This window comes from Botryllus schlosseri, chromosome 11 (assembly GCF_051294905.1).
Source record: "Botryllus schlosseri isolate E-star chromosome 11, Bs_hap1, whole genome shotgun sequence".
In the NCBI taxonomy this organism is placed as follows: Eukaryota; Metazoa; Chordata; class Ascidiacea; order Stolidobranchia; family Styelidae; genus Botryllus; species Botryllus schlosseri.
Genome location: NC_137246.1, coordinates 17,303,692 through 17,330,338, shown reverse-complemented (window position 1 = coordinate 17,330,338; position 26,647 = coordinate 17,303,692). Strand labels below are relative to the sequence as shown.

The window sequence follows — 26,647 nt, the reverse complement described above, 5'->3', positions numbered from 1 at the left end:
TCCCATCTTGACCAGGGTTCTCAATTTGACCCCATGAACAATGAAAGACGTGGATAAACTGGATATGCCCTCGTGTACTGTCGATTCATAACACCATAAGATAAGGCCTACCATACAATCAAAGGATTGGGGAAGGAGTCGAAACGACTTGAAATAGTGACTTTAACATGTTGGAAATACCAAGAGGTATGTACAAATTGTACAGTATACTACTGTGCAATACTCTGAAATAATAACAGTAAGAGCGTATAAAACAAAAAAAAATTGAGATGCATATTTCAACGCGATCGGATTATGGTATATCTGCATGGTTACATGTTTCATAAATTGGGAAATTGAAGTAAGGATACACATACGCAATTACACGTTTGATCTTGGTCGCCTTGTTCCGTCCAAAAATTCTCTTTGGTTAATCTTCAATCGATACACGTCAGGTATCGGCAACCGATTTCAAAATGAATTTTTCTTTTTGCGGACCGGCGTTCAAAACAATTCAACGTTGAAAATTAATATCATCTCATACAGTATGAGGTCAGCAGTAAAGGGTGCACAGTAAGGCAGTAGCACACACGTTTTGAATGATTAAAGAGATTTCCCCGAAGATGGGCCTAGATTAAGCTATATTTAAAAGCGTGTAGGCTAATATTAGGGTACCATATCTTGGAAATCTGAAAAAAGGACACCTGGTCAAAATTTTGAGACTTGCAAATCCGGAGGAGAATCCTGGGAAAATGGTAAATTTTACCCACTTCGTGGTCGGTTGACTAAGATATAAAATAAAAAAAGGTCAATTTTCCAGCTCAGCTCCCGAAATAGCTGCCGGAGCGTTACTTCAGTGCTGATTACTGTATCTTAGTCGAATTTTGCCCTAAATTTAACCAAAATTCTCAAAAAAGAGGACAAAATCTCAAAAAAGAGGATTTGATTTGATTTGGGTGTCCTCCGAGGACACTTTCAAAAAAGTCAAATAAGAAGACAACTCTTAAAAGAGGACTTATGGTAACCCTATCTTAGATCGAGTACCGTAGTTGAGTATAGGCCTGTACATGCAGTATTCAAAGTAGTTTACAAGCAGAGGTGGTCAAAGTAGTCTAGAAAGCTACTCAAGTAGAAGTAGCGACGGAAAAATCTACTCAAGTACGAGTAGAAGTACTTCTTCCATAAGCAACCTGAATCTATACTTGAAGTAGAAGTAGAATTGACTAACTTTAAATCTACTCAAGTAAGTAAGTAGTTGTGAAAACGATCGTAATTCGTTCGCATTGATTGTCAAAAGCTGCAAATTGATCTATGTGAAAGGTGCAGAGCTTGATTCATATTGATGCATACCAGGAGGTATCCAAGTTTCTGCAGAATAAGCGTTCGTCCGCATCATGGGATGAAAATGATAGTATTGATATCGAAATGCGACACTCATCCCCTGTTTACTCAAACAGCACGTTTTAGAAAATATCATGGTATTGCACTCTCCCCCTTATTATAAGGCCAGTAGCTTAGTCGAAGTGCAATACGGAGACGTTGTATCGGATACGATGTAAACACTTTGCGCGATTAGTAAACGTTAATAAAAAAGATGGTGGATCGTAAAAATGCCATATTGTGAAGCTTTATTTCCGGAAATTAAAGGCATTACTACACTTGCTTTTATACTCAACATGTATGTTCTCCAGACAAAAGAACGGATACTAGTTAGAACTCAAAGTATGATACTGGGAATTGAAAATGAAACATATATACTACTTCTAAAAGCGGAAAATGTATTTCATGTCTTTAGTCCGGAAAGTTTCGAAGGTTGTATGCTAAAACAGGTCTAAAGCTAAAAAAGTCCGAGCCCACTATTCCAGATTAGGACACGCCATGGACAGCTAAACTACAACATGATAAGTAAATGCTAGATTGCGAAACATCAGTTTCAAACGTTATGATGGACCATATATAGATACTGTGATGAAATATTTCATATGGGCGACAATGCGGTGTGAACGGAGCCACGCAACCCGCTACGTAAATTATATTCACCGATACTTTCGTGAAATCATATTGGTCACTCGCGAAGCGCGACTAAAATTCTGGAATTCTGGGCTTTACTCAACTTTTCTGAAAATTAAATGCTGATACTCCGTGAAAACAGCCCAGAAATTCCTCAGGCCATCTTCCTGATTGGAGGATTCAACTACTTCTACTTGACAAACTGAAAATAGCGAAAAGTAAGTGTGTAGATCACAAAATATTATGAAGTAAAAGTAGAAGTAGCAAAAGTTAGTTCTACTTGAGTAAGTACTAGAAGTAGAGGGAAACTACTTGAGTACTTCGAAAAAGTAGAAGAACTTCGTTACTGACCACCTCTGTTTACAAGTGAATTTGGAACTTGTTGTTTGTTAAACTTATACATGAACTTTGCTAACCGATAGTGGAATATGTCTTCGTATATATTCATATGTGCTCAATTGCTCATGGCTCACGGTCGGTCCTGGATTTTCTTGGGTCACTTCTATATCATGGTCAGCTCACATGTCGTCTCATCATACCAACTTTGCGAAGGCCATAATCATACCATAGTCGTTTACTGCTGCAAGTAAGCGACTCTGTTCATATCAGGCTAATTTTTTTAATGATGACTGACGTCATAGTAAAATATTATCCATCGATGCACATCTGAGTTAGCATTGTTGACATCTGCATATTTGTTACGTAAAACTATAGAGATCTCTACAGTAAAACATTATACCGTCGGCCACGGGTGGGCTGCGTGCATCAAGATTGAGATAGTATTCATTATCAGGTCAGTTGTTCTAAGTGAGGTACACTTCAATGAAGAATGTATGCATTTTGTTGATAAGCTACCGCAGCATAGCTACAATCGGATTGATACTTCGTTCTTAGCACACATGCTTATCTTGCGGGTTTTAATGTACTGGTAGCAATTTTCACTGAAATGCGATTCACATGCGTATTGCCAGCTTCGCTCACATTTTTCATCCTAATTTTTGCTTTATTTGTCCAACCTGAAATTGGCATTTCTCAATCAACTGAATTGCGGAAGGACGTAACTGAAAAAACCGCAGAAATAGTTCGATCGAACGTTCGCCGTTTTCATGAACAAAACATCTATCTTCTGGACGTGGAATGCTTTGCGTCAGACTGTCCTTTTGCGAGGGCGCGACAAATCATTGGTAACGCGGCGAGAGCCACCAGATATTGGAATTTCATCAATTGTATAAAGTACGGCGAGACATGTCCGCTCTCTGGGGGTTGGACGCAGTGGACCAAATATGGCGTCTGCTCGGCGAAATGCGGCGAAGGATATATAGTTAAGCAGCGTAATTGTACGTCACCGCACCCAATATTTGAAGGTCCTCGCTGCAAGGGCAGCGATTTTAGGCTATCGCCTTGCATAGCTAACGATGGTCTGAACTGCGCGGCTGACCCAAGCCGGTCAGGCCATTGGGGTGAATGGTCAGTTTGGTCTGACTGTGAAAATGGCACGATGAAGACAAATACGATCAGAAAGCGGAAAAGACAGTGTTTTCCCTCTTTGAAAGATCATAATTGTGAAGCTTTCGGAGACGAATCAGTTCCTTGTGGCGCTCCGCATCCAAGTATTGCAGGTGGCTGGTCAGACTGGTTACAATGGTCTGACTGCTCAGCAGATCACGCGTGTGGACGCGGGGTGCATATTCGTAAGAGATACTGCTCAAATCCTTACCGTCTCGGAAACGGAGCCGATTGCGTAGGACCGTCATCGGAAATTAGACGGTGTGCACTTTCAGGCTGCTCAAACGATAATCCGCACATTGTTCATTTTCGTCCGAATAGCTACATCCGATACCCTACCATGACACGAACACATTACCTGAATGTCTATCTTAAATTCTTCCCCAACTCAAACAGGGGCGTTATTTTTCAATATACTAATCACGCATTTTGGCATGAAATCGCCAAAGGCGGAAGCGTAAAAGTAGAGAAACCTTCGATACCGCAATTCCTGAATGTGCCAACTGAAGAAAACAAACATTACCAAGTCGACGTTGGACAAAATAGCAATTCATTGGAAGGGGAAAGTTACATTCTGGTGTCGATGCAGTCGTCTGCAGACCTTATAGTACGCTTGACCATAAACGGATCACAGCCGATTATCATTTCGTTGACGGGTAGCAAGCTATCCAAATGGAATGAATTACGGATTTCGGCGGTGAGTAACAAAATAACCTGCAGATTGAACGACGGGGAAAATATCGAGGCGATTTTGGAAGAATACGTCCCTGGAAAGAATAACAACACCAGTACGATAGAAGAGGTAGTTTCTGGCGTCACAAATGCAGTAAACTCGGTCATCGCGAACATGTTTGGCAATCGTAAACGAGACATGTTTCCATTCTTCGAAGGCGCAGTCGGTATAGGATCTGTTAGAGATGGGCTGCCTGGATTCGATGGCTACATTGCAAAATTGTCTGTAAATTTCAAGGAATACACGATGAAGAAATCAGAAATTCGGAACTACTGGAATCCCATCCAAACGCACCGTATCAGTTATAGTGATGGATATTTAGCGCAGACGTCGACATTTTCTTATTTCAATGGCAAAGAATCCTCGGAATTACTATTAATGGGGTCTTGGGTGAAGGAGAGATCATCGCAATTGCGCACGAGTAGCTCCGGCGAGATTGCTACATACGAGTTCGTGATTATGCCCGAATGCGATGAATGCCTATTCTTTTACTTGGAAAGTAAGGAAAATCCACTTACACACTGGAAACTGTTCGTTCACCACAATCTACGTGTTCGCTTCGTAACGTCTTACGGTGGCGAAATCACAATCCTGACATCGGGATACGATATGAAAAAATCAAGGTGGAATAGGGTGGTTTTACAGCTGGTTGCTCGGGGATTGGCCCATCTTAAAGTAAACGAGCAATCGTACACTGCTTCCATGCCAGACGCGGAGCAGGAGCATATCCCGAAACGGATTGCGCATGTGGGTGGATTCGGAAAGCCGATCGATCACAGTATCTTATTAGGAAGCAACCCCACCGAGAAACTACTGACCCAATTTATATCCTTTTCCGGGTATATATTCAGCGTGAAAGTGGATGGACAATTATATCTCATTGATGAATTGCCGAAAATCAATAATTTCCAAATGCTCCCATCGTATTTTCCAGAACAGACTAAGAATATATTTCCAGTATTGTTCTTACCCAAACTGACCAGCAGCTCTAATGTTGAGAATTCGGGTAGCGAGCTCATTCCCATGGACTTCACACACCCTGATTTTCGCTCTATTACCTGTCACATTCCCAGAATAAAGGGAATTTGGCATAAACCTACAATAACATGGTACTACTCTGACAAGAAACTGGATCAATCCGGTTCGATTTGGACGAACGAACTGTATTCTAATGTATCGCACACTTCTATATTATACTTCGGGTCTGACGCTGTCAACAGCCTCGCCTATTCAGGAATTTATTATTGCACCTTGTCCTACTTTGGACACACGTTCGTGATTTCTGTGTTTGCGGTCGCAATTTTACCAGAAAACATAGCGGTTGGATCTGTTGACAGATGGTTCCATTGGAATGTGTCCAATGAAACCGCGATACTGATCATTACGATATTGGTTGTTTTCGCCCTGATAGTTGTTTTACTGTTATTAGGTTGTACCAGGACAATCTGCAAAAAGTTCTTGAAAAATGAACGCACCCGCAGTGGTGACGATAGAGAATCTGCAAAATTATTAGAAAATGTGGCATCGCCTTCTAAAGCAGAAGCCCGGAAGAGCCGGAAAGTATATCCGAAGACCCATCGCACACTTCGACCTAGTCCCGAGACAACCGCATCAGTAGCTAAGTATGCAAAGAAATGGCGACATAAATTGAATGGCGATTCAGTATCTGATTCGTATGAGGAGCCTCCTGAAACCAGCAGCAATTATCTGCGAAATGAAGTCGAAATGAGTTCTAGAAAAAGGAGGTACGCTGCCAAATCCCGGGAGAAGTCAAAGTTTGAAACAACACCATTGTTATAATATGCGAAAACAACTTTTTAAAATCAGTGCTGAGTATTAATAATAATGAATGGCTTTATATGATAATTCGTCGTATTTGTAATCCATATACTATCACAATCAATTGTTATTGCTAATATGCCGTCTAGATCAGTGCTCTTCAGCATACACCGTAAGGCAGGGTAACAAACAACGGTTCGGTTTATCAGCAATTTTTATCAGTTCAATACACCACAAAAATGAGATACAACGAAAAGTTAGGAAGGTGTCGAAACGACTTGGAGTAGTCTTTGAAAATCAGGCACCCACCTTTGCCTAGTTGATGTAAAGAGGAGGCATGCACACTGAATGAAAGTAAAAGATGATGATATAAAGAAGCAGGCGACAAAAAATGAGGTCACGTGGCATGTCACGAAAGGCGAGGTCGATAGGTCAGGTCGTGGTCGGGTAATCTTGAGGGCGAACTAGTATTTATTTAGTAGAAATTGCTCGTATTTCGACTTGAATGTGGACAGGACATGCTTGTCGGATGGCCGGCGGGATACTGTTCCACACGTCAGATGGTTTCATCCGGCCCGCGACGCCATTATGAGTTACTTGAATAACTATATTGAATTATCCAACATATTTCTAACAAAGGTTTAGATTTCTTGTCCTCCAGGCCTACCTAGATGTCATCCTTTTTGGAAATTCGTCCTTTATCGCCTTGAGAGCCAGGTTAATGGGTGGGTATAGGCACACCAAAAACTCGTGACGTGAAATCTGCGATGCGGGTGTTGGGGCGGGTCTATCGGGAGCAGGACTGGGAAATATGTCCATTTTTGAAGTCATAACACCACAGCAGTATAGTTATAAAGGGGGTCATCCTGGAGTCAAGACGGAAATTAACCTTTTTTAGTCAACACAGGCAAGTTCTATAGAATCGGCAGTTTTTTATTAGTCCGGTAATCCAACTTTAGTAGTTTGTAAAGAGTGTTCTCCCGGGTCCTCCTTTTAAGATCCCAAAATATGACAGGGTGTTCTTAAAGTAGCATGTTCGCAAATTCAGATGAATTTCTTGCAAGAAAATTTCTTCCCGCCATTTCCCGTGAATTGATTTTACATATCCAAGGTCAGCGAGACACGCATAAAAATGGCTTAATCATGAAAATGTGCCGACCATTGTATTACATAAATAGGATAAATTCAAGATAAGATATTTCCGACTGGCTTGTTTGGAAAACACTGTCGAAAACCATTGGGGTGCATTCCTCTAGGGATGTGCAACGAGCGGGTGCGGGCGGACATGAGACAAATCCATTTTCAGGGCCAACACCTTCTGTGTCGGGACACAGGTGCGAAGTTTTGGGCAACCCAGGCCGCTGCGGTGCCAAAAAGGTCGGTGGCGACAAAACCAGCTGTCGAAATGATCGGCAGTCGGCACCGAATACTTTCGTCCTCGCAATCTGAGTGGACACACCAGTAGTACAATTGCGACTCCCAGAGGAAAATAATTCACCTCAATTTGCTATCGCGTGTGTCAGACATGTTTCGTAGAGCTGAGTTGCGTACGATTTTTGTCTGCGCGTTCTCAATGTCATACATGCCCGTAAAGTCGTAGCTTGGTCGCGGGATGCCAATAAAACCCAAATTTTCGCCGCGGACTCGCGGTCTCTAGAAATTTTAAGAAATACTGCTTTAGGGCTATTAAACTGCTGTGAACTTTCGAGTTAGATTGAACTAAAGAGTCAAACACACAGTATATCGTGACTTTCTTTGCTCGTCTCTTTTACTCGCGGGACAGAAAACAGGAAATTAAAAAATATCTAACACAGGTTGGAGCAACGGATGCTATCGTAATTGGTATAGCGATCTCTGTGCCTATATACTCTCCTTGATAGTTTTGAATCATATTTTCGAAGCCACTATGCAGAAGTATTAAAACAAAACATGTGATTTTTGCACCCCTTCGACGAGCTGAAGACTCCAAGCTGGAGCCTATATGCTCTGGAAAACGATTGCTGCAAGCAAGCATTATTCACTTGCGGAATATGCACTGTGTGTCGGATAGAAGTACCGGGCGCTTTATATAAAGACACTAGAAACTCTTGTACTAAACTCAACAGTTATTTAGCCGAAAAGAGTTTTAGTGCAATTGAAATCAAAACAAGGAAAAAGAGTTGTATTTTTAACGAGGCACTTGATGGCCTAAACCGGTAGCTTACTTGTTGCACATCTGAAAAAATATTGTTACGTATCTTCATTTTATTTTTGTACAACAATTTTCGGTTGATTCGTGCGGATGGTATATTTTTGTAAAAAAACGTGCGAATATGGTCCCCAAAAAGGTTGAAAAGCACTGGAATAAATATATGTTTGTATGTATATTATTAGTAGAACCTAGAAAACTTCAATACACCGGCTACGAATGTTGATTTGAGCATATCAATATAATATCAAATATATGTACTGTAGAGGGAGTAGGCTAGGCTTACGATTTCCAATCAAAATTTAATCGCTGTCCAGTGTCCAGTTGTCCACTGTCCATATAGCTCTGTGCTATCTTTTAAATAGCTCAACAGTGCTATCTACCGACTGCCGGGAAAGAGTTGTTTTGTAGCTCTGTGGTTGTGCCTTGCTTGACCCCTTTTAATGGTTGAGTGACTGACAATGTTCAGTGTTCACTGATCAGTTTGATGACTAGTTGACTGCTCCGTAAGGGATCACCTATATCTAACTCCGGGGATTGTATTCCGTCGTTAAGTTATTAAAGATGGCTCGCGTCTTGGTTGGAGTAAAGCGTGTGATAGATTATGCTGTTAAGGTAAGTGATACGGCAAATCATTGACTGACGGTCCTGCGGTTGTCTGATGTCTCTTTGTATTCGAATCTGATCAAATTCATGAACTTTGTCATTATGTAGTAGTCGAACCCTCACCTCTGCCCTTGTTCTACGTTAAAGCAATATAATACGATAACCTTGAAAAGCGCTGAGCGCCAGGTACCTAGATCAAGTCGAAGGTATATTAGTAACTTGGGCCCCGAAGGAAGGTGTTGTGGTGTTGATATCACGCTACAAGCTAAATACAGTGAAGCTGGGAACACTAGAATGTCAGACAAGATACGGTTCTGGACTAGAAAAACGTCTGTGACTTGTAGATTTGTACACCCGAAACCAAGTCTTGATGCATTGAACAATGAACTTAACTTGTTCTTGAAAGAATCAATTTAGATGACTATTTTATCTAATCATATTCGGTTAACGACATGATTGGAAATTTTGGCTCATTTGTTGTGAGCTCATCAACATCCAATGGGGCCAACCAAAAGATAGGTCTTGTGTAAAACCGTGCTATGATCAATGTTTGTAAGGAAATATATATTCAGGTTTTCATTAATTCAACGCAGACTCCTGTCTCATGACATCATTTACTTCAGCATCAGTCCTTACCTGTGGGCTATGACGCGCTAGTGGCCCACAGCTATTTTGGAAATTGGCAAGTCTGTAAAAGGTTGTACTTCATTACTTATTAATATTTTTATTCCAGAAATTATTGATTCATATTTCCAAATTTGTGTATCAATTGACACACACCCAAATGATTAGTAGCATTGAAAATTAGTCAGTTACTGGCCATCTTCAATGTCTGCTTACTGGATACTTATGATTATGATGTTACCGCGAGGTAAAAATCCTTCTATATTTCCATCCTGTGAGCACAAAAAATATTCAAAGCAGAAACTGGTCCATGGCCATAAAATGGTCAAGAGCCACTGCTTTGCGCTTTAATTCTAAAGGCATGGATAGTATATCAAATTAGTTCAACTTATATTGAAATCTCGTAAGGCATGTGTATCATTTGAAATCGCTTGTTATTGTCATCCTAATTCATTGTTCATGACACAATGAAACTGGTAAGCTCTTCCTTCCTGGAACGTCAATCCATATTTAATCTAAAATGAGTGATATGGTACAAGTACAACCACTTGGTCGGATTCACCCGGTTCGCGCCAGTTTCATAGGACTGTCAAACAATCTTTTCTGAGATCAGCGTTCTTGTTAGCATTATTGATTTTGATTGCTGTCGATGACTTTTTGTAATGAAGCCCGTTGAAAAAGTACCGACTTTTGTGATAGAACCGAATGACAGAAAAGTTAAGTTCCATCACTTGTTTGTTACAACCTATTTCCTTACAGATCCGAGTGAAGCCTGATAAGACTGGTGTGGTGACTGAAGGCGTTAAGCATTCCATGAATCCATTTGATGAAATTGCTGTGGAGGAGGCCATAAGGTCAGTATTTCTGGTCAAGATATTTGAATATTACCTATAGCAGGGGTGTCAAACTCAACTAAAGTCGCATCCCGATTCAAACCTTAAGAGAATTCGCGGGCCGGACCAGCCAAATGATTCCAAAATGCTACCTCAAAATCCAAGCCCTTCTTTTTCACTTGAATACTCAAATATAGCATATATATATATATAAATAATTACGGTACATCACGAACCATCGGGTTCTATTCTATAAACACCTTAATCCGCAAACAATGTATTTGGCTAAATTACGATGATTGGCCGGTTAAATAGGAAACAGCTAAAACTGCGGCTTTACCGGCGTTATACGTTGGCATAATGCTATGATTGCTTTGTTTTACTCGTAATCTGACGATATTGTTGAGGAATACATGCGATTTAACCGTAAGCATAGACGTTGAAATTTAGCTCATTATTATTATATCGCGATTTGGGTTTCTCTGGAGGCCGAGGAGATGTTGAGTCATGACGAGCGAAAAAGTAGTGCGACCACACGCACATATTTTAATTATATTTGTGTGTCATAAATATATTCTCCATGTAACCTGTGTAAACTGGTTTATATCTCACGTTTTCACTTCTGCAAATAACTATTTTTGGTTCATTTTTCCATAAAACTGTGAACTCACCGTACAATTTTTTGCTTTCTCGGAATTTGGTGTCAATGGCAGCTACTTGACACCGACACCGCTTTCGGATGGTTATAATGAACATAAGGGGTATTCAAAAATGACTTTTTTCTTAAATCGTACTTGGCTACTTGATGAAATTGTTAGGTTACCTAATTTAAGCCTACACACCAATTCCAACTATTGGAAGTGGAGTTATTGCCGTCGAAAAATTTGAATTTTGAATAAAATAGTCTTTACGGTGACCAATTCTTTCATTATTTATTATAGTGGTGCCTACCATAAATACTATTTTAATCAAATCCAAATTTTCCGACGGCAATAACTCCGCTTCCACTACTTGGAATAGAACCAAATTTGGTGAACATTGTTTCTATAGACAACCCAACACCTTCATGCGGTGAACAGAAAATTTGCAAATTTTTTGTTATTCATTTTTATATAATAAATCAGAACTTTCTTCTCCTGTAGCAATGCGGCGACTGGCTGGAATTAAGCCAAATCTGGTGTGTAGGCTTAAATTAGGTAACCTAACAATTTTAAAAAGTAGCCAATACGATATGAGAAAAGAATTCATTTTGAATACCCCTAATGAACATACTCGACATTTTCTGTCTTGGGGATTATTTAATGAAAGTATTTCGTACCAAAAATATCAACATTTCTGAGAAATGTTCATGATAATAAGTACAATTTTTCAGAATCGCATCGCGAGCCGGATGAAACCGTCCGACGGGCCGTATGTCTGACACCCTTGACCTATTGGCTATAGATACTTTTGTTCTAATTGCTAGTCAATATCCTACCTGACTTCAGTTATACTTTGAATTGTACAAATCGATCCCTGTGAACTATGTTATAACTGTTTCAACTTATGAAACCCGGTTTCTCATATTCCTAAAATTCTGTCTCAAGGTTGAGAGAAAAAAAGATTGCAAAAGAAGTGGTTGCAGTAACTTGCGGTCCTGCACAAAATTTGGTAAGGACCTGACGCCTCGGAATGTTATATCATGTTATATTATACGTCATATAATTTCATTTGATTCATGAAGGAAACCCTCCGGACAGCTTTGGCACTAGGTGCAGACCGAGGAATCCATGTTGAAATCAGCGGTAGTGAATATGAAAACGTTGGACCATTACAAGTAAGTGTCTCTTCTAGTTGATTGCGCTGAGGCTTGATTTTAAAATTTATATTTCCTATAGATATCCAAGATACTCGCAAAACTTGCCGAGAAGGAAAGTGCCGATCTGATTATATTAGGGAAGCAAGCTATCGATGGCGACAATAATCAAACTGGCCAAATGACGGCGGCACACCTTGATTGGCCTCAGGTAGGCGGCTTTGTATAAATCGGTGACACTCTGTAGAGCCGTTTGGTCTTGATGTAGAAATTAGTGACCAAGGTGCGCTACTGTGATCAATGATCTAATTACATTTTAAGGTCACTGCGGATATTTTCATCAGAGCATGCAACCTGATCTTTCCACATCAACACACATCAGCCAATGTTATAACCAGTGATTTCCTCTGAATCAGTGGTTCTCAAGCCCGCGTGCGGGTATAAAATTAAACTAAATGTTAATGAAAAATGTATGCAACTAAATAAATATTGGAAACTTCATTTAGTCCTTCATTTTGATTCGTGACGTGTTGTAGTTGTTCTATTGTCATTTAGGCAAGGCGTCGTGCTGCTAAAAGCAATAACTTGAGGTTAAATGTTTGGTTTCTTTCCAAAGAAATAGGAGTTTTCTGTTGCAAGCCTCTTTTCTACAGCTTAATGTCCCTGAATTTGACCTTCAAAATTCAACTACCTTTGTTTAAACATCATTTTGAAGCTTTCGTATACAACTGTTGCTATACTGCTTTCAAACAGTTTTGTACAACACCTGCCGCATTGTCATTTGTTACATACTTCAAGTCCATTTAATGTTACGAGGCCATGCAAAATAATACTTCTCAAATTTTGGAATTGATTTTATTTGGTGTTTCATTTCTCTAATTAATAATTAATCTAGCTTTTATTTCTGGCGTTTTGGAATTGAGTTATAGGTATTAATATATTCGGAGAACTGGCAGGAAACTTGCCACGGACCGGCGGTTGAGAACTACTGCTTTACTTTTCAGTGTTGATAGTTGCGTTAACCGAATTCAAATATATTATGAACAAATCAGTTCATTCTTACTATTATCGCACAGTACCTGTCATTGCTTGGAAAAGCTCTTGCCAGTTATGGCTGCAAAGTCATGGCCTATTGTTAATGAGGTGTGGGTATTAGACCTATCATGGCGTCTGCCTATGGGCATGTGCAGTAGGGCTGTTCAAAATTTTTCTACTGCAATAACTTCGCTTCTAGTGGTTGGAATTGAGCCAAATTTGGTGTGCATCATCTCTACTGACAGCCAAACAATTTTATGGGGTAGACAGGATAATTTTGAAATTTAATTTTTTAATGATTAATTCGAAACTTTCTACTGCAAGAATCTTGCTTCTACTGGTTGGAATTGAGCCACAGTTGGTGTGCAGCGTTTTTTTCAACCAACCTAACAATTTTATCAAGTAGCCAGTGATTTCTGATGGAAAAGTTTTTTTTGAACAGCCCTAATGTGCAGCTACAGTGCAGTTGTTAAGGATTTTCCACTAATGTCTTCTTCAACTTCTCTTAGGGTACATTTGCATCTGAAATACATGTGGATGGAGAAAATCTGAAAGTTGTCAGAGAAATAGATGGTGGTCTCGAAACCATTCAGTTGAAGATGCCTGCCGTAATCACAGCCGATCTCCGATTAAATGAACCCAGATATGCAACGTTACCTAATATAATGGTGAGAGGAATGGAATTGATTGACGAAAACACTGCAGAATTGAACGAGTGTTGCATTTCAGAAAGCAAAAAAGAAAAAGGTGGACAAACTGAAACCGGGCGACTTGGGTGTTGATGTGGCCTCTAAAATAGAAGTGTTGGAAGTTACAGATCCTCCTGAAAGGCAAGCTGGAATTATTGTGGAAAATGTTGAAGAGTTGGTTGGAAAACTGAAGCAAGACGGGCTAATTTAATCCACAGAAGTTGTCGATTTTGCAACATTTTTCCAATTTTATTAAATTTAATTAAATTTTAATGAATTGTGCTCATGGTTTAGCTGCGTGTATGGTAAGAAAATGAGGGTATTGTGCCTCTGAGATAGTCGTGCATGCAAGTGAATACGCTATTATCATGACCTATTTACCTGTCGGCAGTGTAGTTTTCTGGTGCATGTGACTTCTGAAATACTTGTAATTTGTTGATGGTTGTCGAATAATGTTAGACTGCGTGATTACCTCAATGAACAGACTATTTTCGCAAGCAATATGCGATAATGCTCGGCATTTGTTTACCAACGTTATTCAGCCGAGTCTTACCATTAAATTTATATAAGAAGTATGTTGCATTGAACCACCTTTAGATAATCAGCCACTATTAAAAAAAATGATGAGATTCCGGACTAAATTGAATGAGTGTAGCTAGCAGCAGACCATTCTAGCGCAGTTATTGTGGAACGCGATAACTATGATTCCGAAATAGTTGAGTTAATCGTTGCCATGCCAACACCCAGTGAACATGTAATGTTCATGGCGTATGCGATGGTGCGGCTGGCGCCGCCAAATTCAGCACCAGAGACGTGAGGAATTCTGTCTGCGGATCTGTAAAACTACGTCCACGTTCACTCCGTCTGCCTTCCCACCTCGATGTCAAGGTCACTTCAATATCAAATGACAATCAACAGCTCAGATCTTGGCGTTAGAGAGAATCGCTGAAGCGACCGAGGAATAGTCCCGAGAGGGGAAGTCCCCGCACGGTGATGTTTTGAGAGAGATCGCTGTTTAAAAGGCAGAGCTGTGGTTCGGCGATTCGACCGTGAAAGGCCAGTCATTGAGGTTACGGTTCTCGGTTACGAAAAGATGGAAACAAATTGACCACAAAACTGCGTCTTTTATATCGAACTTGTGGCAATCTTGAGAGAATGCTATTGATATGGCGGTATCTGCAATTCACGGAGCAGTGAGCAGGGATGAATCTACTACGATGCTAGAACCGTCGGTCATCAACGTTAACGTCGTAAGTTTTGTTCACGATCCACTCTCTATTTTGCTGGTGTTCAGACCAGCACGATTACTGTAAGGATGCACTAATCTACGCTCATTTTTGGTAGTATCTAGTGTATACTATATATAATGCATAGACCTTGCATTACGCATTTACTTACAGACTACGGGAGATGATGTGTTTCAGAAAAATGTGGATATGCTTACTGTGAATGACGTTTATGACATAGCAGCTAGCATTGGAAAAGACTTTGAAAAGTTGACCGATACTATGGGAGGTATGGTTTACTAGATAAACACATTAAACCTTACACACATATTCATTTCTCTATTCAGGGGAAGCTTTTACCGATGTGATGCCGAAAATAGTGATAGTGCTTGAAATGCTGGAATCATATTCGGGTAGTGCCAAAAACTACTCGAGTGATGCTGTAGAACTTAACGCCACTATTCAGAAGCTTGAATTAGAAGCCAAATTCTCTTCCGAGAAGTACAGAGAGGTGGGAATCTATTAAAACACATTTTTAGTATCTGAATGCTCATGAAGTTGTGCCTTCTCCATGATAAAATAGGAACTGGGAAAGGTTGAAAGTGCATGGAAGGAGGATGTGAGACAGTTGAGAATGAGAATCGAGACTATGCAAGAAGACAATAAAAGATTGGCAATTCTACTTGCTGAAAATGCAAATGTAAGTAGATTGCATGCATTTTGGCTGTGATTGTGTTTACTTGTGTGCCCAACATCACAATGGTTTTCTGCTGACCATATCAACTTTTAAAATAATATCTGACGATCTATAATATGCTGATCGAAAGTTTTGTACGGTACTTGGTACTGTTGGCCTATTGTGTTATAGCCGTGTGATGTAACAGCTTGACGACCAATGTAACCTTAGTGACAACAGAGCTATGCACTGGTGATTCGTGTGTAACTTGAACCTAGAATTATAATTCTGTTAATGAATTTGTCTTTCAAAGTATTTGATGATGTCATGTTACTGCTGTCTACCTACTGAGATCTAAAGGATTCCTTCTTCTAAAGAGCAGACTTTTTCGTGGTTAATCTTTTGGATCAGTAGTTCTCAACTGCCGGTCCGTGGCAAGTTTCCTGTTGGTCTGCCAAATATATCAGAATTTTATATTTCAATTCCAAAATGCTAAAAGTTGGATGCTTGTCAATTAATCAGAGAAATGAAACAAATTTTTAATTTATTCTGAAGTTTGGAACGTAGTTTTCTGTATAGTGTCGTAAAGAGAGTTCATGGTCTACTTTGCTCGTATGTTACAATGGTGCACGTGTTGCATGAAACCAGGGTTCTAACCAAGTCACATGGCTCCGAGTCACAAGTCAATCTCACTTTTATAGTTTTGACTCGAGTCAAGTCGAGTCATTTTCACTTCACCACCGAGTCAAGTCCGAGTCCAAGTCATCGAGCAGAGGTTCGAGTCTGGGTCATGGTATTATGACTCGAGTCCGAGTCATGACTCGAGTCCGAGTCATTGTGTTGATTGCTCAGTATCCAGTAAAAGTCTTGTTAAACCCACTTTTTATAACTCTGTTTGGTGATATCGAATACTTCACATTTATAATATGCTAATTTTCCTCACTTTAAGCAGTTTCTGGTCGCATTTTCCAGTATCAGTACCAATAGACGAAATCCCAAGAGTGTGGTCACTTTACTTCTCTTCAAAATTACAATAAAATGTCGGTCTTGGCCGTCTGAGTCTCGAGTCATATGACTTGGTTCGAGTCATGCGCAATGACTCGAGTCCAAGTCGAGTCAATACACGAATTGACTCAGGTCGAGTCGAGTCATTTCGGTATTTTGAGAAAATGACTCGAGTCAAGTCGAGTCATCAGAAAATCGTGACTCGAGTCGGACTTGAGTCGAGTCATTACAGCCCTGTATGAAACTGTTTAAAAGTAGCTACTCGCTTCGGGCAAGTTGAACGAACTTTCCGACAGTGCAAGTAAGCTTCTCTTGGCAGTATAATAGAGGTTATAGCAAACAGCCAAGTCGTGGTTCTTTCAAACGATACCGTATAATCACATATCACAATCAAGTTAGTGGTAATTATCAGGACTTCGCGAGCTTCGCCTTGCAGAAACTGTAATAGAACCACATAGAAATATCTTCTATCAAAAAGACATTATTAAATGAAGTTTCCAATATTACATTGAGTTGCACTGCAATTAATTTAGGGTTAATATTGATCTTTGAAGGTTTACCGGTCTGCAATATTTGATTTGAAAATGGTTGAAAACCACTGCTCTACAACACAGATATGAGGTCAATGCTGGCTATAGGAGAAAATCTTGCTTACATTGAATTAAACCCTGGGATCAGCAACTTCCAGAAATAACCCATTATGAATGTGATACGTATTTGAGTCAAAATTAGAGGTGACTCGAAATGACTTGTAAATCAAAGGTATTGACTTGATTCCAACACTGGCATGAATAAATATTATTATTCAGATTTATGAAGATATTGCCATTTCCACGGAATCCAAGGATACCTCTGTTACGGACACAGAAGAGTCACTTGAAAAATATAAGAGTGAACTTCGAGAGAAATCGAGAATCATTGAACAACAAACAGCTGAATGCGAAGCGGTATTACAAAAATGTGATCCATATAATATACTACCCCTCCAATTTTCAAATGCCAATTCAGCTCTCATCGCAAGCAGAACAGGTAACAAAACTGAATGTAAACTTACGAAGAAAGATTATATTGATGGAGAAGCAAGCAACAGCTATGGCAAGCCGGAGTACGGACTTGGAATCAACTTATCGAGAAAAAGACCGCCAAATCAAGGAGTTGCACAAAAGGTTTGTTTGCACACTTGTAGCGGAATGTGGAGATTATCATTATTGTTACCGTAGTTATCGTTTTGTAAGATTCTTCTTTTGTGGATAAATTGCTCAGCCTAATGGAAATTTATTTGTTCAGAGTTATTGAACTAGGAGAGAAGTTGAAAGTGTCCTCTTCGTTTGTCCATACCGCATCACCACGGGAAGATTCTGAAGTCTGTACCAGTGTTGGTGCATCCGGAATTTTACCTGATTTGTGATGTAATCAATGCAGGTATCTTCTCCACTGCCTGATCCGTTACTTGCCAACAAGTTGGTTATTGACTTGAACGATCCAGATAGACCACGATACACTATGCAAGAATTACAGGTACGATGTCGTAATACTACCAGTATAGAGCTATTTTATGATAAAGTATAACTAATATAATACACGTACTCAGAGGTAACTTGAAAAGAAAAATTCAGATTCACTATCACAGTGATGTTTTTGTCAATGTCATGCAGAGGTAGGTAGTCAGTAACAAAGCACTTCTAATTTGTCAAAGGACTCTTGTGGGTTTTGTCTACTACATAAGTGGTTATGTTTTTTAAATTACTTCCACTTCTACAGTTTTGAAAGGCAAAGTACTTGTGCGTTATAGATTTTGTTAACTGGAGAGTGGTGTTTGGATAGACACGCGATACTTTCATGAGTGAAATTCTATGACAACAGGCCGATGTAGATCCTGTGTGACCATAACAGCTTATTACTTCAAAAAGCTCAAAATATTTCAAGCACTTTAGTTATTATGTGTTAGTCGTGGAGCTGCGTCTTGCATAGTTTTTATATTGCCATCAGCAATTGATTAACAAAAGTCTTAGATGCCTCATCTCTACCTACTTCTTTGAACTGCTTACTTGAATTAGTTGACCTTTCCTTTTCTACTACTTGTAGTAGTTTTGGCATGCCTTGAAAAGCGCAACTTCCACTTATAATTCGGTCGAAATTTTTGGCATTATGACTACTTATGTTTCTTCAAATGATTACAATTAGTACTAACAAAGGCTACTTTGACCTCATCTAAATGTGGCACCTTTAGAATCTTCATGATTATCTTCTGTTGCTCGTGATTAATTATTAACAGGGTCACAGGATGGTGCAACTTTGAGGCTCTATTTCAAATACTACTCCAAGTTGTTTCGACACCTTTCTTTCATTGCACCGCATCTTGTGTTAACACACAAAACCATCCCACGGTTTTAACGATTTCACCCCTGAAAATAATTGAAATCTATCCGGCCTAATCCAATACGACTTTTGTGTGCACTCTGTTTTACAGGAAGTTCTATCGGAGCGAAATAGTTTCAAATTGAAATGCATATTGCTGGAAGATGAACTTGACTATTATAAACAGTGAGTGCAGTGCGGGCTATAGGCCTACCTCTTCCACTTGGACAATTCCAGTCAATTATGATTTCTCATATTGCTCTTTGATTCATTGATTGCAACTAGAATCAATTTATTAATGGCTATAATTTTTAAGATGATTCGCATGATGGATTGCTAACCAATTGTGATTTCTTTTGCATGTGTAATGAATGGAAATGAGAAAGGTTTCTCAAAGAAACCAGGTAAGTAGTTCTCGATTGGAAAAGCACCGTGATTTCATTGCTTTGCGTTTCTCATATTCAGACTTTCGCAAAATGTATCTACGATTTGTATCCAGACTCTGCCTTCTGCGGTAGTCACCTCAAAATGCCACTTCGTACATTCACACTAATCGAGAGGGTTGTTCTATTTTCTATTCAGAAATGATGAATCATGGGTCGAACTTGAAGAATTGACTTTGGTGGCTACTGAAGAAGTCAACAATAACAATGATCCTAATCTGGAGGAAGATGAAAAATCGACTGGCGTTATCAAAAAGTTGTAAGTTGTCTCTCACATTCCACTTGATATTTAGCCATCGTCACGATAGCTCAATAATTTCCTCAGATTTGACGAATTCCCCTGTAGATAGGATTGTATAAATGTCCTCAGTTCTAACAAAGTTCCCGCTTGATTAAGTTCACTTTATTAACCTAATTCTTATCGGCGATTCAAGGTAAGAATTTTCTACCAGAAAGTACAAATTTTGAAAATATTGGATTTACAGCTCTCGGTAGAAGATGCTGTGAAGTTGTGATTACCACAGAAACATATTGCCAGTAATTTGGCCATTTCAACAACATTGGAACCATAAGAGTTTGAGGTCTTGGGTCAAAAATGGTGTTCGGCAATGTTTGTGATCTAATTAGATACACTTGTAAAAACAATGCTGACTCAGCAGATCCGGGTTTTAAGCTAGAACCCCCTTGTCGTCTTGCAACTATTAACAATCATATCGCCTGATGCAAGTGTGACCCGTTGTAATCATAAGACACATTTCCATCATTACGTCCATTGTAACTCCCGATGAAGGAAAGAAATATTGTTGGGTTGATGTTTTTGTGATATATCACGCTAGTATTCATTCAGTATAATCTGAATGTATTTTGTCCAGAAGGAGTACATGTTTTACAAGTATCTGTTGTATTCCCTTTCTCACACAAAAATATGTTTTTGCAACTTGATCTGGGAGCACCACACTGCTTGACTGATAAAATGTAAATTACTATATAACGGGATATTATTCTGTATGTGTCTGTGTGTGAATATCCAACTAGAATCAGCTTGACTCGAGACTGTAAATGAGAGCATATTCAAGACGTCTTGTCCCACTAAAATTGGTGGATTCTGATCTCTGTCATGCTATATGAATATTGAAAATATGTCTAGTTTGCTCGTCTGGAAAATATCACAATTTCTCGTCACATTACGCTGCAAATTTAAAACTGTACCTTTTTAGATTCGCCTCCATATTTCCAAGGAGACCAACCACGCCTGAATCAAACCGAGAACCGGAGCGACATCCTGTCCCCTGCATTCTACAGTACAACCGCCCTTTCATCGATGAATCTGATGTGATGCCCGCCATTGATCTCCTACCGTCGCCGGAAGACGAATCACCAACGGTAGAGAACAATAACACCTTCAACTTTGGAAAGTTACATTTTTCCACTGATTCAAGTTCCGACAGCAAAAACTAAAGCGTATTTTTCTAGTCCTCTCATATGCAAGCATATATTATTTCCTTATACTCTTTGAGATAACATAATCAGAAGTGGTAGCAATACTTTCTGAGTGATTAGGTGTGAGTGAATGTATTGATGCGAAAAATCAACTGCCTTTCTTCACAATTATCAGCTATAGGCCCACATCTCGTGACAGATTGATGTAAGACAATTTATATGCCAATGGTAAGTTACCTTCTATTGTTCATGTTCATTCTTCAGGGTAGTATTTGCTCAATGCTCACTACCATACGAAGTGGTTTATGAGCATTTCACTGCAAATTCTCACATAACCGATCGAGTGCCTATTTTTTGTTAGATGCACTGTTTGTTTGATTCATACATATATAACTTTTGTGTTGTAAATCACTTCGAATTTCTTGCCTCATTCGCTCAGCGATCACTTTGCCTTGTATTTCTTCTTCAATTTCATGAAATATTGTTTGCGGCTGATTACCTTGTTATAATTGTACCTTCTATCAAAAAGATCTTCAAATATTGAATTGCAAGCTCCAACTTTCACTGTATATATTCGGCTTATTTAATACCTGCATCTACGAATGTAAGTTACCGAGAAATACACGTTCTCATTTGAATACACTAATTATTTCATGAACCAGCCTTGCTTTGCATTAGTGACATCAGTCTGCGGAGGTGAAGCCATTTATTTTCACAGGTATAATAATCAGCAGGTATTGCAACAGGTAGCGGAGTGTCAAATTCATGAGCAAATACACCCAACCTCAAAAGTGCTGATGAGAGCAGTTCAATATACAACCCATGATTGAGTCAATACAGAAAACAAACATGTAGTTTCGTAGACCGGAATTACGGTGGGGTGAGAGTATAACAACACTATTTCATTGTACAAAATTAAAAGGATGGATTACATAAAAAATGCATATCTCTACAAGCCCATTGCATAAAAATTCTAAAGCAAGTTTTTGTTCCCGAAAATATCATCCGGGTCTAGGTATTTCTTGATGGACGCAATTGACCCGAGTGAGGCAGGTGTCGCAGTACATGCCATGTACTGTTTTCTGATTTTGCCTATTCCATGATGGTGTGAAATGCTCCCGCCGTTAGCTAAAATTTCATCTCTTGCCGCATGTTCTATGTCCATGTACACATCGAGAGGGTTCTTCAGCCCACGGTATTTGAATGCGAAGTAGAAATAAATGCACGCCCCTGCGTCGTACGTTTGGGTCACTCTGCACGTGCTGAGACTTGGGTATTTGACTCCGTGACTGATGCATTTCTGGTGTATCGTTTCCTTGACGTTGCGACACAAATCTAGTACCCTGTCCCAAGGCACCGATGTCTCAAACGATTCTCCCAGCACTTCGTATTCTAGACCAGTGTCACGCAGGTATGCTATCACGAATGTCAACATATAGCCCCTTTGTCCGTTTTCTTCTCCAGCTGGCATTCCGTTGTGCTTCGCTGCAATCTCAAAGACAGCCTTTTCCTGCTGTGCCACTACCTCTGGGTCACCCTCGAATAACAGAGTAGCCACACACATCTTTTCAGGTTCATATCCTTTAATCTTGGTGACATAAAACTTCTTCAGGCTGTCCATGAAAGACGTAAAAATGCTGGCCACCTCCGGCTTCAAAGCTTGGCCAAACTGGAATTGAGCGTTGTCCAGCAAGCGGATGGATGCGGGCGCGCATCTTTTCAATGCAACCTCTCTCAAGCAGTTCACCCCACTTTCGAAGTCGGGGAATAGTAACGATCCATATTTTTGACATTTTGGGACAGGCCGTACTTTTAGAGTGACTTCGGTCACAATACCGAGTGTTCCCTCCGAACCGATGATGAAGTGATGAAAATCTGGACCTGCTGACATCCGGGGTACCATACAATTTCTTTCGACTACACCACGGGGTGTTACCATACGTACATGAACAACAAGATCTTCAATGTTTCCATAAACATTCTTCCTCATTCCAGACGCTCTAGTCGCAACCCACCCACCCAATGTGCTGAATTCCATAGAATCTGGTTCGTGTCCCGTGCATAACCCCATCGCAGCCAAATCTCTTTCCAAATCTTGTCCCAAGATACCGGCCTCCACACGTGCGAGTAGATTCTTCTCGTCGACCCACAGAATCTTGCTCATTTGAGTTGTATCAACAGCGGCAATACATCTCTTCTCATCCGGCGGGCATCTCAAAGAGTGGGTGACATTAGTAGCCCCTCCCACAGGGATCAGGCAGATATTGCGTTTGGCGGCTGATTCCACAATACGAACAACATCATCATGGGATTTCGGCCAAACAACTACATCTGGTATTCTAACTTCGAACTTGTTTTCTCTCAGCGTGAATATTTCTTCCACGGTGTGTCCATGAGACCGCATTACCCGATCGGCCGGAGTGTCTGAATAATCAATACCAGTTGCTTCCACGTCATCCAAGAAAGATTGATTCAATATCGGTGTAGGAACTCGGCTTGCATCCATATATGGCGGGACATCAGCAGTTTCTTGAAGATTAAGACCCATGTTTTTCTCCATCCAAGATCTAAAATTAGGCAATACTAGACCGCTCAGCTTGTAACGAGAACCAGTGAATTCCATCAGGCCGTCCTTGTTTTCACGAAATGTAGTGTCCTTGTAGCCCCAGCCATGCCATTTTAGAACATCTTCCCTCGACTTTGGGACTGTTCTAGTACCCGCATTTTTATTCTGGTCTACCAATTCAGCGCATTGCACTTTCGACAACGACACAGCACTTTTGTGCGACAGGTGGCCGCTAATGACGCTCAGTCTGTCTGCCGCAGACTGACCAGACATGATTATGACGAATTGAAATCTGTAGCAAAAGCCTTTTTTCTGTGGCTTTCTTCTGTTTTTGCAACACAACCTTGCAAAATTTGACGCCCTGTTTCGTCACTATCGCCCCAAGTTGCAAACCTCACGCTTTCGCAACGCCGCAATCGTACGATATGCTACGTCATGTCATTGCCGATCTGTTGACACAGCACAAATAACACCCTAGGCTTGGAACTGGGAATAGGCTGAAAAATCCTCGATGTGATAATGATATTAATATAAATAAAAAACTAGTCAGTAATATTGCAGGGTCTCGAGTCTCGACTCGGGCAGATGCAATGGTGTTCTAGGCCTGGGGTGTCAAACTCGGGCCGGAGTCACACTTTTTGATCGCTTGCAAGCCAGACCGGTCAAATGAATGACCCTAATATGTTACCTTCGCTTCAAATCCATACTCTTGTTTTCCACTGGAATGCTGTATTGCCGAGCCTATTTGAGTCTTTTGCTGTAAATGTGCTGGATAATACAAGCAGTTAACTATTTTCTCAGAATTGCTTCGTGGCAGGATGAGTGAGGCGTAGCCAGAGGGATCCAAAGGGTCCATGTCTCCCCTAAAAAATTGTCTTCGTAAATTGACATAAAGTGATGTATTTTGGATCAAGATGTATTCAACTTGAACTTTCTCGTCGCTCTATGCGCGATATGTGTCAGTGCAATATTTATTTGATGGTTATAGGGTTACCATATTTTGGGAATCTGAAAAGAGGAAACTTTTTCAAATTTTCAGACTTAAAATTTCGGGGTAAAATCCTGAGAAAACGATAAATTTCCCCCGATTTTGTGGTCGGTTGACTAAAAAAGGGTCAACTTTCCGGCTCAAGTCCCTAAAATACCGACTTTCTACGATGTTTTCCGGTGGTTGACTAAAAAAGGTCATTGTTCTTGCTCAAGGTCCGAAAAACCCGTCAGACCTTTACTTGGCCCTAATTTCCTATATCTCAGTCCAATTTCCAATTCCCAATTTGGAATCGTGTGCTTCCTATAAGAGAAGTTAATTTCTGGTACGTCTGAGCGATTCCAATCCATTTCGACTATACTGAGAACGTGGATGAGAGGTCAAAAATTAACAACAAGCAATAAAGTGATTCATGACCATTTGTTTTAAATGTAACCCTATGTGGGACAAATACCAGCGTTTCGACAGAGGGATACTGACGAAGTAGCCTACTGTTTCAGTGCTGTCTATAGGCCTAGACTTGTCACAGGAGTAGGCTAAATGAGTATATCGATGTTTGCTGGTTTTATATATCTTGGGCTGTCTTCCAGCAGTTTGTAGTCCGATAATGCCGACGTGAATTTACTTCCACGTTTTGTCGTTAATTGGTTTACTTAATGAACTATGTCGTTGGCGATTAGAATTAATTATTTCAAATGTGCAAGTTTTAGTAGCTGACGAAGATGTATAGAATATTCTTTGAAGGAGGCATTATGCTTAACGCGCTAGCACGGAAAATCTATCCGGGAAAGAGACTACGGGTGATGAATGATGCTCGCAAAGGGTGACGCCAAAAGTTGTCGTGAGGGTCTTTTCTGCGCGAGAAAGAACCTGCCATTTAGTGTCCCGCTTCTTTAATTAGAAACTTTCATGTTCAAGGTATTTCACAAAAACAGTGATGGAATAGGATCCACAACGACTGTTCATTTGGATTCTATGTGGTCCTATACCACTGTCTGTTAGAATGCGACTGTAGGCTACTATTATTATATAGAAGTAATCCAAATGCGGCCGTGAAGAGCAAAAAGGGTGAACAAATAAGTTGCCAATTTAGCGATTTTCGCGCTAGATCTAGCGATTTTTCATCCGGTTTAGCGCCAAAAAATATGGATCTAGCGCCTAGCGCTATATCTAGCGATATTTGAAAAGTGTTTAGCGATTTTTTGCCGAAAATAACAAATAAAGATCAGTTCTGGCCGCCGACGGCGTTGGCTATACCGGTCACCAGAGTGATGATTACGATGATATATAATTATAGATTACTAACCTACGGATAGATATGCAACTCCCGGCGGTTACGCATGGCCAATCCGTGTTTCGTCTTACTGAGTAATCTAAAAGTAGCATAATTGACAGTGCTATATCTGGCGACCTGAGCGCTGAAATTTAATATACTTTGTCTTGATCGAAAGCTAGTGTCGCACTGATTTCAAAAATACATATTAAAATCTCGCCAGGACAATGGAACTACCCCGAAACAGCCCTCAACGTCTGAAAACCGGTATTGTTCCAACAATGGCACCGTTGCAACACAATAAACATAACAATGACCAATTTCGAGAAGCGATTGTTCGGATCGATGCCGATTTTCAGACTTTGGGGGCTGTTTTGAGGTCGTTCCATTGTCTTAAAAAGAATTTAATTCGTATTTTCAGAATCAGTGTGACACTAGCTTTCGTTTAAGACACTTTCGTTTAAATTTCATACCCCGGGTTTGTCGTCGGATTATTTTCTTATGGTCTCTACTTATAGTTGCGGGCAAACCTGGTTCAAGTCGTGTTGTGTCGCGTCAAGTCGCATATGGTGTTCAAGTACTCCAACACAGTTTAGAGAAGTCCAGCGCATTTTCACGGTACATCGCATCACGTATTCACGGACGGGTCGAGCAAGGCACGCTTATATAGTAAGCGGTTATGCCTGCAAACCTTGTCAGTGGTCACGCAGAGCGATCTGCTTTATCGAAATGCACTGCACGTATTATCTGGCTTGGAGATGATGACTCTTACGTATTATGACCTACAAATAAGATAAGAGATTTTGGCCACAGGCCAGTAAAATATAGCTGAGAAGATTGTATTGGCATTCTGTTTCAATTTAACACCTTTTAGCAATTAATGCAGATTTAGCGC

The 26,647-nt window shown here is 40.1% G+C and overlaps 4 protein-coding genes across 6 annotated transcripts; 3 read left to right on the top strand and 1 right to left on the bottom strand.

The window, feature by feature from the left end:
- Positions 1-2,714: 2,714 nt before the first annotated feature.
- LOC145450783 (uncharacterized) lies at positions 2,715-6,094 on the top strand. Its single transcript, XM_080329288.1, has one exon. It carries the CDS (start codon positions 2,936-2,938, stop codon positions 6,026-6,028), a length of 3,093 nt encoding a protein of 1,030 aa, XP_080185414.1. The 5' UTR covers positions 2,715-2,935; the 3' UTR covers positions 6,029-6,094.
- A 2,555-nt stretch (positions 6,095-8,649) lies between these two features.
- On the top strand, positions 8,650-14,050 carry LOC145450727 (electron transfer flavoprotein subunit beta-like). Of its 2 annotated transcripts, none has more exons than XM_080329232.1 (7): positions 8,650-8,810; positions 10,185-10,279; positions 11,845-11,908; positions 11,982-12,074; positions 12,136-12,264; positions 13,598-13,756; positions 13,818-14,050. In XM_080329232.1, exons 1-7 carry the CDS (start codon positions 8,760-8,762, stop codon positions 13,986-13,988), a joined length of 762 nt encoding a protein of 253 aa, XP_080185358.1. In that variant the 5' UTR covers positions 8,650-8,759; the 3' UTR covers positions 13,989-14,050. The 2 variants fall into 2 exon arrangements, with proteins under 2 accessions (XP_080185358.1, XP_080185359.1); XM_080329233.1 differs by lacking the exon at positions 8,650-8,810 and adding an exon at positions 9,351-9,498.
- Positions 14,051-14,596: 546 nt separating this feature from the next.
- Positions 14,597-21,583, top strand: LOC145450726 (RILP-like protein 1). 2 transcript variants are annotated; one of them, XM_080329230.1, is made up of 12 exons: positions 14,597-15,027; positions 15,178-15,292; positions 15,351-15,514; positions 15,587-15,703; positions 17,494-17,631; positions 17,693-17,850; positions 17,972-18,047; positions 18,107-18,202; positions 19,155-19,228; positions 19,429-19,446; positions 19,625-19,744; positions 20,703-21,583. In XM_080329230.1, the coding sequence occupies exons 1-12, from the start codon at positions 14,944-14,946 to the stop codon at positions 20,941-20,943; spliced, it is 1,401 nt and encodes a 466-aa protein (XP_080185356.1). In that variant the 5' UTR covers positions 14,597-14,943; the 3' UTR covers positions 20,944-21,583. The 2 variants fall into 2 exon arrangements, with proteins under 2 accessions (XP_080185356.1, XP_080185357.1); XM_080329231.1 differs by lacking the exon at positions 19,429-19,446.
- Positions 21,584-21,614: 31 nt separating this feature from the next.
- On the bottom strand, positions 21,615-23,916 carry LOC145450724 (alkyldihydroxyacetonephosphate synthase, peroxisomal-like). Its single transcript, XM_080329228.1, has one exon. It carries the CDS (start codon positions 23,762-23,764, stop codon positions 21,899-21,901), a length of 1,866 nt encoding a protein of 621 aa, XP_080185354.1. The 5' UTR covers positions 23,765-23,916; the 3' UTR covers positions 21,615-21,898.
- Positions 23,917-26,647: the final 2,731 nt, after the last annotated feature.